General features: G+C 36.0%; 2 protein-coding genes across 2 annotated transcripts in view; one reads left to right on the forward strand and one right to left on the reverse strand.

The window, feature by feature from the left end:
• The window catches only part of LOC108252742, a 38,843-nt gene that overhangs the window by 6,308 nt on the left and 16,096 nt on the right, over nt 1-16,439 (reverse strand). The gene's annotated exons all lie outside the window — the stretch shown is intronic.
• On the forward strand, nt 14,847-15,948 carry LOC113468620 (nicolin-1-like). Its single transcript, XM_026825694.1, has 2 exons — nt 14,847-14,997; nt 15,353-15,948. Exons 1-2 carry the CDS (start codon nt 14,943-14,945, stop codon nt 15,853-15,855), a joined length of 558 nt encoding a protein of 185 aa, XP_026681495.1. The 5' UTR covers nt 14,847-14,942; the 3' UTR covers nt 15,856-15,948.

The raw sequence follows: 16,439 nt of genomic DNA on the forward strand, positions 1-16,439 counted from the left end.
AGCTGCCCATTGTGATTGTTTTGCTAAAAACACGATTGTATCCATATTTCATATTCAAGCTTGGGTGTGCCAAACTTAGATAGGTACACCTATTATTTGTCCATGCGATTCCGAAGCGATTAAAATACTATTTCTAGATTTGAAAGTCTTATACCTACATGTTGAAATATTTTTCTCATGTAAGTACACAAAGGTATTGTAACTTAGAATTTGAAAAAGTAATAGGTACGAATTTCAAAGGAGTTAAGTATAAAAGAAGCGTGAAAAGATTAACTTTCAGAAGATTATATCATTAAATCATTGGATTATTCAATTCATTACATTGTTATTCTTAGAACTAAAAAGGATTGTTATATCCCTAAAAGGTGATTTTGAGACCAAGTTGAAACGCATTCCTTTAGCATGGAGAAGGAGTAAGCACCGTTTGCATTCTTGTATTTAGTATTTTCATTCGATCTTTTCCATGTATTTAACAAGTCAAGGATTTCTTGCACATGTCCTTTGAATTCGCCACGTGTGCTATTGTTTGATCAAAGAGAACATATTTGACAACACTAATGACATAATTGATTTAAATTCTGACCTCTACTGGAGAACCTACTACCAGAGGTCTTTGATAAGAGTCCAAGAACAAGATGAGATAACATCAGCGTCACCTAATGGGGTCTTCAAGTTGACAATAGATCTTCCCACACGTGGTGTCCTACTGTGAATAATGATATGCTAGTTGATGATCAATCTAATTGTAATCAATGAATAGCAAACATAAAGACTTGCTTGAAAATCAATTAGTTTAATCTTCCATTGTCAAGCTAAACTGACCTATTCTCCATCCAGATGGATATGAGAGCAATGAGTCATCAAAAAAGTAGGCTACGTTGCCAAACATATCAAAGGTTGCGGTAATTCTTTAAAAGAGGAAGGTACATTGCACAGTGCTTCCTCCCACATTACACAATGATTCAACCTCTTGAAAAAAAGGTTACAGATCGAAGCTACCTCTGCTTTTTAAATGCGAGAGTTTATAAAAATAGACCTTTACTTTAAATGCAACAATGCAAGGAATTCTCGCATTCTGATTAGTTCCTTCATTTTGGGTCGACGACTCCTTGCTCTCATATCCATCTGGACAGAGAATAATGTGGGATTTTCTTTTCTCAAGTACATGTACATGCACTGTTGACTAGTGCACACATGCTCATTAATGCCAGGGAGTGTAGAGAACCACTTGAGTCAGAGTTTTGAAAATATCTCATGAATCAATTCTCATCAGAATGAAAGAAGATACCTCAGTGATGGTATCATTATTATGGATCTTATTGTAATTATCAGTGCTCTAGGGTTTTCCTCTCTATCGAAAATTACTCATTGAAAATCGTGACCTCTATTCTGTTTTCAAAACAGAAAGCAAAACAGTAAAGATGTTGTAAAGATTCAAAAGATAACACAAACTTCTATTCACGACTTCACCGGAGAGTTTGGGACTCAAGAGCAGCCCATTTTAGTCCGGTTCAAATTCAGCATTGTCATGAATCTAAATAGACTGAAATCCCCAGCAACACAAATAAACATAAATATTGAATGAGCTGCCCATTTTAGTCCGGTTCAAATTCAGCATTGTCATGAATCTAAATAGACTGAAATCCCCAGCAACACAAATAAACATAAACATTGAACATAGGTAACGAGCGTTTTCTAAGAATAACACTAGCGAATCAAATCAGAGCAATTTGTCATTCAAACGAAAACATAAAGACTTAACTTTCCATGGATCATAAACCGTCAACGAATGCATTAATCATTATTGAACATTTAACATAGGTAACGAGCGGTTTCTAAGAATAACACTAGCGCATCAAATCAGAGCAATTTGTCATTCAAACGAAAACATAAAGACTTAACTTTCCATGGATCATAAACCGTCAACGAATGCATTAATCATTCCCTTTTGAAAACATCATAAAGAAGAAAAGTCACTGGAAAATCTAAATTACTCGAAAATCCCCAAGATAAGACCGACAAAATCCCCACCTAGACGATTTAGGCCGATAGATAGAGTTAGGCCTTGATTCAGACATTCAGCCACACTTCAGACATAAGTCTCATGTCATGCCTCATGTCCTCAGGAGTCACGAGATGTTCACCTGTTGGTAAATTCGGTACTGTGGCTTGTCTGGTTGTCTAGTCTCATCAAGTGATCATTAATTTTATCGCCATAGTGACTGATGATGTGGTCAGGACTCAGGAACGAGCTTAAGGTACTGATTCGTCTATCCTGATTGTAGGAAAAGGCGTCTTGAACAGCATAAATCTTTGCCTGGGATCAGAGGAGACAAATTTTGTTCCTTCTTCTTAACGAGATTGACATGACCTGATGAGGATGTGAGAGTGTAGGTTATTTCTACACTTTGAATGTTCATCAGGGAAGAGAGAAAAAAAAAAAAAAAAAAAAAAAAAAAAAAAAAAAAATCTAAATGACTCGAAAATCCCCAAGATAAGACCGACAAAATACCCACCTAGACGATTGTGAATAGATAGAGTTAGGCCTTGATTCAGACATTCAGCCACACTTCAGACATAAGTCTCATGTCATGCCTCATGTCCTCAGGAGTCACGAGATGTTCACCTGTTGGTAAATTCGGTACTGTGGCTTGTCTGGTTGTCTAGTCTCATCAAGTGATCATTAATTTTATCGCCATAGTGACTGATGATGTGGTCAGGACTCAGGAACGAGCTTAAGGAACTGATTTGTATATCCTGATGGTAGGAAAACGCGTCTTGAACAGCATAAATCTTTGCCTGGGATCAGAGGAGACAAATTTTGTTCCTTCTTCTTAACCAGATAAACACCTACTTTGCTATACGAGATTGACATGACCTGATGAGGATGTGAGAGTTGTAGGTAATTTCTACACTTTGAATGTTCATCAGGGAAGAGAAAAAAAAAAAAAAAAAAAAAAAAAAAAAAAAACCAAAAAAAAATGTATGTGAGCGCAGCGCTCACCCGCGAGTACTCGTGTAACTTTCAGACCCGCGAGTACTCGCGGCTTAAAAACGTACATATGTACCTAGGTGTCTAGTTTTAAGTTTGAATGGATTAGGTAAAAACTCTACAATTGACCTACTAACTTGGAGATGCTATTTTTAATTGAGAAACACTGTTTTGTCTTTTAAATATTACCTACATTTTTCATACCTAACTTTACTATTGTAACTTTGTAACTTAAGATCTAATAAAGATCATCAAATAATTACATGCTCAAGCCTTCCGGACGTATACATGGCCGTTTATTACTATTTCATATCACAGGTTTATGTTAATTTCTTACGTCATTTTAGTTTTCAATTGGCAAGTTTCATTTGAAGCATGAACATCGATAAACAACGGACAGCTTTGTTAGAGAGCAATGAGTCATCAAAAAAGTAGGCTACGTTGCCAAACATATCAAAGGTTGCGGTAGAAAATCTTCAAAAGAGGAAGGTACATTGCACAGTGCTTCCTCCCACATTGCACAATGATTCAACCTCTTGAAAAAAAGGTTACAGATCGAAGCTACCTCTGCTTTTTAAATGCGAGAGTTTATAAAAATAGACCTTTACTTTAAATGCAACAATGCAAGGAATTCTCGCATTCTGATTAGTTCCTTCATTTTGGGTCGACGACTCCTTGCTCTCATATCCATCTGGACAGAGAATAATGTGGGATTTTCTTTTCTCAAGTACATGTACATGCACTGTTGACTAGTGCACACATGCTCATTAATGCCAGGGAGTGTAGAGAACCACTTGAGTCAGAGTTTTGAAAATATCTCATGAATCAATTCTCATCAGAATGAAAGAAGATACCTCAGTGATGGTATCATTATTATGGATCTTATTGTAATTATCAGTGCTCTAGGGTTTTCCTCTCTATCGAAAATTACTCATTGAAAATCGTGACCTCTATTCTGTTTTCAAAACAGAAAGCAAAACAGTAAAGATGTTGTAAAGATTCAAAAGATAACACAAACTTCTATTCACGACTTCACCGGAGAGTTTGGGACTTCTGAGCTGCCCATTTTAGTCCGGTTCAAATTCAGCATTGTCATGAATCTAAATAGACTGAAATCCCCAGCAACACAAATAAACATAAATATTGAACATTTAACATAGGTAACGAGCGGTTTCTAAGAATAACACTAGCGCATCAAATCAGAGCAATTTGTCATTCAAACGAAAACATAAAGACTTAACTTTCCATGGATCATAAACCGTCAACGAATGCATTAATCATTCCCTTTTGAAAACATCATAAAGAAGAAAAGTCACTGGAAAATCTAAATGACTCGAAAATCCCCAAGATAAGACCGACAAAATACCCACCTAGACGATTGTGAATAGATAGAGTTAGGCCTTGATTCAGACATTCAGCCACACTTCAGACATAAGTCTCATGTCATGCCTCATGTCCTCAGGAGTCACGAGATGTTCACCTGTTGGTAAATTCGGTACTGTGGCTTGTCTGGTTGTCTAGTCTCATCAAGTGATCATTAATTTTATCGCCATAGTGACTGATGATGTGGTCAGGACTCAGGAACGAGCTTAAGGTACTGATTCGTCTATCCTGATTGTAGGAAAAGGCGTCTTGAACAGCATAAATCTTTGCCTGGGATCAGAGGAGACAAATTTTGTTCCTTCTTCTTAACGAGATTGACATGACCTGATGAGGATGTGAGAGTGTAGGTTATTTCTACACTTTGAATGTTCATCAGGGAAGAGAGAAAAAAAAAAAAAAAAAAAAAAAAAAAACAGAAAAAAAAAAAAAAAAAAAAAAATCAGATCCAAAACAAATGAAGTTGGTCATTAGACATAACAAACTAGCATTTGGGCAACGTCTTTGAAGGAGAAATAACAGGAACCAAGAAAGAAAACCTGGAATGCTACATTTCCAAGATGTCCAGGAAACCGTAAGATATCAGTCATTATTGTACCTACGTCATTTGGTTCATTGAAGAGCTTTAACCAGGAACGAAGAGTCAACAAGGCCTAGTGTAGTGATTTAATTATGAAAGTCCAAGTCATCACCTGACATCAAGAGTTCAAGATCAGAACCCGTACTGCACAGTGGTCACTGCAGATAAAATCTTTGCATCTTCTTCCTTAACCTAAACCAGTTTTAAACTGTATTTTTCCTTAATATTTCAAGAACTTTACTTCTTGATCGTGAGCAAAAAATGAAAGTGAGCTCAGACGATTTCATGATTATGAGGAAACTAATAGCACATTTAAAATAGGATGATTACCTATGTATGCTCTATTCAGATATCCAAGTATCTAACTGGTAGTATGATCTCATAATTGCCTGAAACATATACCTTAAACTGGTAGTATGGAAGAATAAGAAATAGAGGATTAAAAAAGGAGCAAAAATGAAAGTGAGCTCAGACGATTTCATGATTATGAGGAAACTAATAGTACATTTAAAATAGGATGATTACCTATGCACTATTCAGATATCCAAGAATCTAACTGGTAGTATGATCTCATAATTGCCTGAAACATATACCTTAAACTGGTAGTATGGAAGAATAAGAAATAGAGGATTAAAAAAATCTAAAAGCAAAAGAAGAAGAGGACAAGGAAGAACAAGAACTAGAGTGTTAGTTTCCAAGAAAACGAATAAATTGAGGCAGATTAAGGATCTCTACATGGCAGAGTTTATTTTTAGCCATCACGAGAGAGAAGAAGACTGCAGTACAGGATAAAACAAGATCTAAAATGAAACATGGGTCATGGAACTGGATTTGAAATCACCAGGCAATTTTATGATCAAGGGGAATCCCCTACTATGCTATAACGTGTTACATGAACTTTGAAGAACTTAGCTTAAACATTAAACAAGTTCGTAGGAATGTAGGAGTTTTAGATCGGAATCCAAGAACTTAAAGGACAAATTCATATCTATAAAAGATAAACTAACGCCATTGCTCGTAATATAAGAGTTACCTTCGTATAAAAATAAATAGAAAAGAAGATAATTTAATAAAGTAACCAGACAGTATGGGCATCAGGCACGCTAAAAAAATACGAAAGTATTGGAACTACAAAAGAGAAAAAAATACGAAAGACATTGATTGGAACTAAAGCAATGGTAACAAGAGATAACTGCAGACTGCAGAGTTCAATACACCATTACACCTACACCATCAATCCTGGCTGAACGTCCTGCCACCTTTGTGTTTATGATAATATTTTTTCTCTTCGGAACAAAAATCATACAAAGAGAAATACAAATTACATAAAAACGAATAGAAACTGTACAGAAAGGAATAGCGATGCAGAAAAGTGTATACGGAATGGAGAGAAATATGCCCAACCATTGTCACAAAGATTGAAAGATGTGTTGAGATCTGGATTGTAAATGAAGTTTAAGGGCAATGACTCTGACACCTGACAGTGACAACTAGAGGTTATAATATTCTGGGAAGATATGCATGAGATGATCCAGAGTCCAGACAATAGACACCAAATGGATAGAATCCTATGACAGCAAATGGATAGAATCCTATGATAGTAAATGGATAGAATCCCATGATAGTCTCAAATGGTGAGCGAAGATCAAAGGGGAGGCCAAAACTCAGATAGATCGATATCAAGGAAGATCTGAGATGATCCAGAGTCCAGATAATAGACACCAAATGGATAGAATCCTATGACAGCAAATGGATAGAATCCCATGATAGTCTCAAATGGTGAGCGAAGATCAAAGGGGAGGCCAAAACTCAGATAGATCGATATCAAGGAAGATGTAACAGAGATGGGGTTGGATCCGGAGACATGGACGGATGCAGCACAGAACAGACTTACTTGGAGAGGCAGTATTGAGCAGACTTATGGTCACCTATAAGTAAGTATTTTCAATGGTTTCCAAATCTCTTTTATTTATTCATTAAAACATTCAAGCTGCACGGCGCAGAGGGGCACTTTGGGTTTAAAATTGGTTTAAGGTATTAAGGTGAACAATTGGATCCGACTCTCTACCCGAGCAGTCAGCAGTCGTTTAACTTGAACAAAGTTTAACTCACATTGCGGACCCAGGAATTAATACTATCCTCTGGATGTTTATATTTACAGAGTTCCCTCAAAGTATCTTCTTCTTTTGTTTTCTTCTCTGAATGGTTTCCAAATCTCTTTTATTTATTCATTAAAAAACATTCAAGCTGCACGGCGCAGAGGGGCACTTTGGGTTTAAAATTGGTTTAAGGTATTAAGGTGAACAATTGGATCCGACTCTCTGCCCGAGCAGTCAGCAGTCGTTTAACTTGAACAAAGTTTAACTCAGATTGCGGACCCAGGAATTAATACTATCCTCTGGATGTTTATATTTACAGAGTTCCCTCAAAGTATCTTCTTCTTTTGTTTTCTTCTCTTCAATTCCCTCTATTCATCTTTTCCTTTTCCCTTTTTAACTCTTTTCTCCCTCTCTCATCTCAACAAGCCTGAATTCTATACTTCTGCTTTTTTTCAACAACTTTTGTTTTTCTTTCTTTCTTTCTTTCAATTATCCTTACAAGATTTTTTCTCCTACTTTCAAAGATAAAGGCAACTAACTCTTTTCTCCCTCTCTCATCCCAACAAGCCTGAATTCTATACTTCTGCTTTTTTTTCAACAACTTTTGTTTTTCTTTCTTTCTTTCTTTCAATTATCCTTACAAGATTTTTTCTCCTACTTTCAAAGATAAAGGCAAGAAATCCAAACAGACTGGATTTTAATACAGGGTGATGGTGGTGTAAAATAATGTTCTATAGGTATACACTACACAATGTAGGATTGTAGGACCTAACTTTTAAAATTTGAAAATTGTAATGTAGATAACATTACAATTCCCTCTTTATTTATTTTATTTTTATGAATTTTATTTTCATAAATTCATTTTTTTTTTTTTTAAACATAAACCATTTTTATTTATTTATGAACATAAGAAGATTCATTGAATATTCAAAAAATTTTCAATAATTCAATTCAATAATAATAATAATAATAATTCAATAATTCAATTTGAATATTCAATTTTTTTTCAATTTCCTTTGTTATTGTTTTGCTAAGCTCTAACTCACTTTTTCTTGTTTCTTCTTCTTCTTCCACAAATAACCATGGACTTTGAAAGTAATCTGTTTTTTATTTCTAGATTCTCTTCCTCTTCCTTCTCCCTTTTTTCACTGATTTAGCTTCAACTTGAGGTTTCCCATGTTTTTCTTTTTTTCCCCACGTTTTTTTATTTTTTTATTATTTTTTTTTTTTCATCATGTTCAATAGACGGATTAACTCGGAAGTATCTTGTTTTAACGTCATAAGAGAGGAATAGAGAAATGGGACGAGAGTGAAAGAGATGGATGGCGTGGGAGACAAGGACTGGAGAAATTAGAGAAAAAACATGAGAAAAAAGGAAAGTAAAAAAAGAGGGGTATTAGACAAAAAGCAAACAATTGAAAGAAGAAGAATCAGGAGAAGGAGGAAGAGGAGGAGGAGAAGTAGGAGGACCAACCCAACCTAACCTAACCTAACCCAACCCAACCTAATCTAACCTAACCTGAATTAACCTAACCTAACCTATTTCATTACTGTAGTAATAGAAAGTAAAAAATCAAACGTGATGTAAACATAACGTGATGTAAACATATCTAGCTATAGAGGAAACCGCCATGAGGAGGTGGTACTAACTCGTATGAGAATAGGCCATACCCTCATCACCCATAGCCACCTATTCAAAATGGAAGTGGAGGTGAAAGTGGAGATGAAAGTGGAGGTGAAAAGAGAGGTGGAGGCAAATTGGAGGTGGACGTGAAAGTAAAGGTGGAGGAACGAGAATAAACCTCAGTGTCCCGGATGACTTGAAACCTCTTATTGCTTCAATAACCAAAAATGAATTGAAAATACTATGGGACGAAAGTTCATTTCAATATTCTTGGAGATGGTTTAGCTACACAATATTGTCGACATAATACTTTTTTTATCCGGAACTTCCAGGTTGCCTCACTAACCTGGTAAGCGGGCAGCTTTATCTTTAGCAATAAAATCAAACATTATTACTATTCTGGTGTGAACATCACACGACTTTCTATTACATTTGCGGAATACGTATTTGAAAAAAAAAAATGAAAATTTTTCTAAGTGAAGTAGATAAATTGAAGTCTTTTGAGTGCTTTTTGTCATTTGAAATAAGTGTCAGATGGTAGGAAGTATAAGTCTTTGTTTATTTCCTCCAATAGAGTTTTTTTTTTTTTACTTTCTTAAATGATGTTTTAAGTGGTTACCTACTCTGAGTCCTGTATCAAGAGAAGATAAGTGAATAGGTACATCTTCTGTACTTTGGAGGTACTCTTCAAGTGTAATGTACATTATTTTTGTGTTTACCATAAAGAATACTCAATGCCGGGTAGGTAACTCATCATTTATAAAGCGTATCTAAAAGTAGGTACCTTCATAAGTACAATCATAATACATAGTTGCTAATGAGTGAGTAAGATGGGAAGAGACAGAGGGATGCTTACCCCATACCCATACCCAGCAAAACTGTTCTGTGTAATATGTTATGATAGGTACCTACTCCATAAGTATGTAAGTACTTACACTCAAATTTGTAGAAAATAGCTATACACCATATTTCTAGAACATAGCTATACCCACACTTATCTATTGTCTAGAAAAATAGTAGGAGGAGGAGAAGAGGGAGGAGGAGAAGAGGGAGGAGGAAAAAAGGAAAGGAAGGGATGAAATCAGAGTTAAGTTAATATTATCAGACGGAAGGGAAACAAAGTAGATAAATTGAAGTCTTTTGAGTGCTTTTTGTCATTTGACTTGAAATAAGTGTCAGATGGTAGGAAGTAGGAACCTACATAAGTCTTTGTATATTTCCTCCAATAGAGTTTTTTTTTTACTTTCTTAAATGAGGTTTTAAGTGGTTACCTACTCTGAGTCCTGTATCAAGAGAAGATAAGTGAATAGGTACATCTTCTGTACTTTGGAGGTACTCTTCAAGTGTAATGTACATTATTTTTGTGTTTACCATAAAGAATACTCAATGCTGGGTAGGTAACTCATCATTTATAAAGCGTACCTAAAAGTACCTTCATAAGTACATAATACATAGTTGCTAATGAGGGAGTAAGATGGGAAGAGACAGAGGGATGCTTACCCCATACCCAGAAAAACTGTTCTGTGTAATATGTTATGATAGGTACTCCATAAGTATGTACTTACACTCAAATTTGTAGAAAATAGCTATACACCATATTTCTAGAACATAGCTATACCCACACTTATCTATTGTCTAGAAAAATGGCTATTTCCCATCTCTCAATGTTGTCCCATTATAACTCAGCAAGAACTGTTCATCATGTATTCATGTTATACCCTATTCTGGTAGGATTTTTGCAAATGTCCTCACTTAAGGTCCCACTTGTCCAAAAAACTCTCAACGAAAATGTTCTTTGGGGGAAAAAGCTTTAGAAAGATACGGGGGGATAGAAGATAGAGGAAAACCAATGTAATGTTTTATCACTCTACCCCTTCCTGTTTTCATGGGGTTGCTATAGGAATAGAAAAGTTTCGTAGATAAATTTTCATTTTATGAAAGCTTCACCTGGGTTGGTGTTGGTGTGTTTTAGTGTACAAATTCAGTAAAGAAATTTTGCTAATAATTCGGGAAATAAGCAGTTTTTTTTCAATATTATTACCCAAGTACCAAAATCAAAATCCCATTATTATTTTCAGCAGAGGGTAGGAACGTAGCAGTTTTTCAAAAGAAATTCAATACATTTTTTTTTTCTTTTTTTTTTTCGTCAAAGTTCAAACTTCAAAGTAATAACGACAGGTCTTTAGTGTACAAATTCAGTAAAGAAATTTTGCTAATAATTCGGAAAATAAGCAGTTTTTTTTCAACATTAAATTACCCAAGTAGGAGATGAAAGTGGAGGTGAAAATGGAGGTGGAGGCGAAAGTGGAGGTGGAAGTGAAAGTGGAGAAGAAAATGGAGGTGGAGGTGAAAAAGTAGGAGGAGGCAAAAGTGGAGGTGGACATGAAAGTGGAGGTGGAGGCGAATATGGAGGTTGAGGTGAAAATGGACAGGGGGGGGGGCGAAAATGGAGGTGGAGGCAAAAGTGAGGGTGGAGGCGAAAGTGGAGGTTGAGGCGGAAATAGGGGTGGAGGCGATAGTAGAGATGGAGGTGGAGGCGAAAGCGGAAGTGGAGGTGAAAGTGGAAATGAAAGTCTCCAATGCATTCTACTTTGAGTGCACTCGTTTCATTCTACTTTGAGTGCATTTTGTATGATTCCAAACCTAACCTAACCTAACCCAACCTAACCTAACCTAACCCAACCCAACCTAACTTAACCCAACCCAACCTAACTTAACCTAACCCTAACCCCTGAACCGGACTCGGTGCGAAGGACATCAAAATGTTAAAGCACCATAATTAAGAAAAAAAGAACTGTTCATCATGTTTTTTTTTATTGGTATTATTTTTGGTATTATTTATTTTATTGGGATTTTATTGGTATTATTTATTTACATATTTATTTATTTGCAATTTTATACCTTGCAATGTTATACCCTATTCTGCTAGGATTTTTCAAAATGTCCTCACTTAAGGTCCCACTTGTTCAAAAAACTCTCAACGAAAATGTTCTTTGTGGGAAAAAGCTTCAGAAAGATAGGGGGGGATAGAGGATTTTTTTTTTTTTAAAAAAAGAGGTTTGATAGAGGGAACTGTAACTTCTATGGTCTTATCGTCCCGAAATCGAAGAGAGAAGGAAGACAGGATAGGAGAAAGTCAGCCGTTCCGAGAACGAACATTATCCCATCAGGATAAAATCCGCCCCGGGCGGGAATCGAACCCGCGGCCTAGCGCTTACAAGGCAGACGCACTACCAACTAAGCTAACTAGGCTGACTGGGGGACCTTAAACAGCCTGAAATTTCCCTTGCTAGGGATAGAGGAAAACCAATGTAATGTTTTATCACTCTACCCCTTCCTGTTTTCATGGGGTTGCTATAGGAATAGAAAAGTTTCGTAGATAAATTTTCATTTTATGGAAGCTTCACCTGGGTTGGTGTGTTTTAGTGTACAAATTCAGTAAAGAAATATTACTAATAATTCGGGAAATAAGCAGTTTTTTTTTCAACATTAAATTACCCAAGTACCTACCAAAATCAAAATCCCATTATTATTTTCAGCAGTGGGTAGGAACATAGGAGTTTTTCACAAGAAATTCAATACATTTTTTTTTTTTTTTTCGTCAAAGTTCAAACTTCAAAGTAATAACGATAGGTTTTAAAAGTGCCTTGATCTATTTTTTTTTTTTTTTCATGTTTGAAGTAGAAAAAAAAGTAAAAAGCAATCTAATAAAATCCCACGGGATATATGAAATGCTTTGATATTTTTGAGAGTTTATGTCAAAAATATCAAAGCATTTCATACCAGCTTGTAGTTGGGCACCATTTTCATACCTCAACAGTATAAATTTAATTATTATTCAAGTTTACGATATCATTTTTTTATTCACTGACTACTGATTTCTTTGTTCGTACAATGTCGTTTTAATCATAAAAAGTTTACGGTCGTCAAAGTGGTCCTTTTTATTGAAAAGTCACTAAAAAATAATAACAATAAAACTTTTAATGTAGAATAGTTTCTACATAATAATAGGTTGGATAAATTGATAAATATTGTGTTTGATAAGTTTGATTTCCTAATAAGTGTATGTTTCTAAAGTCCAGTCAGGTTCAGGTCTCACTTTTTTTTATCAATACATCAATAGTGTGGAAACTTTACACTCGCCATTGGCATTGGTGTAAAATAAAGATACCTACCTACTTTGAGAAGTGCTGCAATTGTATTTATAATCATATCTCGTATAGGTGTAGGTACCTATATTTAAAAAGATAAAAACTGCATACTCCTACAAAGTGTTTCCAAAGAGCTTTTCTGCTGAAGACCTGGTTTGAATTCAAAGAAATAATAATAGAAACATCAGAAACCTAGAAACTGAGAAAGTACAGTAGAACCTCGATTATTTCAACCTCCATTATTTCAACTCTCTATATTATTTCAAATATTATGTTTCGCAGAAAGCAGAAATGTTGTAAAATGAGGACACAATTCTTAAAATAGATTTTCTCGAAGATTATGCAATTATTACAATTATTAGATATCATCCCTACCCTTATTAAGCAAGTGTTTGTTACTTATTTGATTTTCTAAATTTGAACAAGCTGCATTAGGAGTTTTCAAATGTTCAGGAATAAAAACATCAGCGCCAGCTAAGTTGTAAGCTCTAAGCCGCGGGACCGATTCCCGTCCAGGGCGGATTTTATCCTGAGCTTTCATCCTGTCTTCCTTCTGTCTTCGATTTCGGGACGATAAGGCCTTAGCAGTTACAGTTCCCTCTATCAAACTTCTTCAAAAACATCAGTTCTGTTCTAATGTTCAATCCTAGGGAACAAGTCCACAGTTTAAATCGACGCAATGGCTTGCCTATATGAACACACAACACATGCTGCAAGGTATATCCTAATACATGAGATGTTCCAAGCATCGAAGTACAAAGGTATCACTTAGTTTCAACAATATCATCAAGCTAGGCTCTATCAATGAAAGTTCACTGGAGCATGTCACATCTTTTGTTCTCTTCAAGTATCTACATTCTAAATTCCTCAGTACAATCTCAATTCCTCATTCCATTGATTCCTCAAAGCACTTTGAAACAAAATTATTGCGAGCAGCAACAAACATCAAACCATTTGAACCATCTTGGTTCTCTCAATACGAATTGATTATATGTATGTACGAATTCGAGCTCTCCACGACACACTGTACAAATCTATAAAACTCATGTCTCCTACATAATCTCCCAAACCCAAGTCTACTTCCCAAAGCAACAGACCTCATGTCATTCACCTCACTACACTTAAAATGAAAGTCTCCAATGCATTCTACTTTGAGTGCACTCGTTTCTGAGTGCACTCAAAGATTCACTCGGTTTAATTATGTTCTAACATTATTGCGAGCAGCAACAAACATCAAACCATTTGAACCATCTTGGTTCTCTCAATACGAATTGATTAAGTCAATATGTACGAAAATTCGAGCTCTCCACGACACACTGTACAAATCTTTAAAACTCATGTCTCCTACATAATCTCCCAAACCCAAGTCTACTTCCCAAAGCAACAGACCTCATGTCATTCACCTCACTACACTTAAAATTTAAAGCACTTTAAAATTAAACGAGCAATGTATTTAATGTTCAATTAAAAAAGGTTCTGGAACATTTTGGAGTGTCCCAAAAGTTACGTCCGTCGCTTCTCGCAATGTTTATCGGTTTAACTTCGTTTCGGTCACGGAGTTTTGTTTTAATGACACCTTCCTGTTCTTCCAACATTTCAGATTCTTTGTTCTTTTTCTAGTTACATTTCAGATGTTTTGTTCTCCTCTTCCTTTGCACACATTTTTCTGTAGTTTTCTTCGGGCCAGCTAGTGAGCTTAACGCCCTTTTTCCAATTCAAACATTGCTCTTGGAATTGTGGGTACCTATATTAGCATAGTGCCCATTAAATACAAACATATTACCTTCTTGAAAATGGAAACGAAATTGCAGTTTCCTCTAGGGAGTAGACATCAATCGTGAAACAGTTGTTAAGACTCCCGCGGGGCACAAAACTTTATGGTGCAACTTGCACCGTGCAAGGTACAATAAAACCGAATGGAATACGTAGAGCATTATTTCTTCATATCACGTAAACTGGTCATCCCGAACGATTTAAAATCAAGTTCAAAGATTCCAATCTCAGTCTTATTGACATTGAATTCGTTTTGTTCTCAGGTTTATCGATCCTGGAAATAACTTTCCCAGAAGCGTCCGAAGTGGGGGAGATCACCGTGAGAAACTACTATACTGCATGGATGAGTGTGTATGTCAAATATGTCAACGTGCACACCCATGTGGACTATGGAACAGGTGAGGGATGTATCTATTTGCTCAGCAAGTAGGTATCCAGCAGATGAGGCATTACTTGGAAAAAAAAGAAGAAATAAATACATTTGAGAATTTATTCACTGAATTCTTCGTCTTTATGTGCCATGTCCATTACTGGACGTTGGCGATCAAATTCACTGAAGTAGGAGGAAATATTGATGGGTGTGATGAGGCCTGGAATATGTAAATACATTTGAGAATTGATTCACTGAATTCTTCTTGTTTATGTGCCATGTCCATTACTGGACGTTGGCGATCAAATTCACTGAAGTAGGAGGAAATATTGATGGGTGTGATGAGGCCTGGAATATTGATATATGACTAGTGACTGTTTCAGATACACAAGGTCAGCGGGAAGATATCTCAGGATGGATGCTCTCCATTCCATGTCGCATTCTCATGCCAAATCCTCATCTGGAGCATGGAAGTCATGATTTGGTATCCCTTGTAGCGACTGACTCCATCATCGAATGGAAGAAAATCTTGGCCATCCGATTATATCTCTATCAGCCATCTCCCATCTGGAGGACTTACTATGTAGGAGAGATCAATGTTTACAAAGATCTACCTCGGCTTGGATCCAAGGTGTCTAAACAAGTACCGACACGTAAGACCAAAGATGGCAAAGCTGATCCAGGGACTGCGCAGAAAGAGACCAATAAAGCAGGACCTACAGTGGCCAATAGAATTATTCATGTTCTCAAGCGACAGACAATGCATTCCATACAATGGAAACCAAGTGAAATCAACTCTGCCAATATATTCCAGATGCCGTCAAGTGCACCTGCGTATTCATCCAATTCTTTCGCGTATGAAGTTGTCAAGCTACCTTCCGTCTAATATACTCGACTAGAAAGAATCCAAAACCAATCTTGTCTTCGGTATCTCTTATCTTTCTACATATAATACGGAACCTAAAATTTTACACCCATTAAAATAATTATGTCATTTTAAACATAAAATACAACTACTCACATGTAAGGACATTCAAATATAAATTGGCGATACATTCTTTAGAGTTGAGTGAATTCCTCGACTAGAAAGAATCCAAAACCAATCTTGTCTTTGGTATCTCTTATCTACATATAATACGGAACCTAAAATTTTACACCCATTAAAATAATCATGTCATTTTAAACATAAAATACAACTACTCACATGTAAGGACATTCAAATATAAATTGGCGATACATTCTTTAGAGTTGAGTGAATTGGTATATGACTAGTGACTGTTTCAGATACACAAGGTCAGCGGGAAGATATCTCAGGATGGATGCTCTCCATTCCATGTCGAATTCTCATGCCAAATCCTCATCTGGAGCATGGAAGCCATGATTTGGTATCCCTTGTAGCGACTGACTCCATCATTGAATGGAAGAAAATCTTAGCCATCCGATTATATCTCTATCAGCCATCTCCCATCT

This window comes from Diaphorina citri, unplaced genomic scaffold (assembly GCF_000475195.1).
Source record: "Diaphorina citri unplaced genomic scaffold, Diaci psyllid genome assembly version 1.1 scaffold794, whole genome shotgun sequence".
NCBI classification, from domain to species: Eukaryota; Metazoa; Arthropoda; class Insecta; order Hemiptera; family Psyllidae; genus Diaphorina; species Diaphorina citri.

What these genes read in the sequence shown, in the direction of transcription:
- LOC113468620 (XM_026825694.1), top strand. Translation starts at nt 14,943, where the DNA reads ATGAGTGTGTATGTCAAATATGTCAACGTGCACACCCATGTGGACTAT. An exon ending in CCATGTGGACTATGGAACAG is followed by an intron (nt 14,998 to 15,352) that starts GTGAGGGATGTA and finishes TGACTGTTTCAG; the next exon opens with ATACACAAGGTCAGCGGGAA.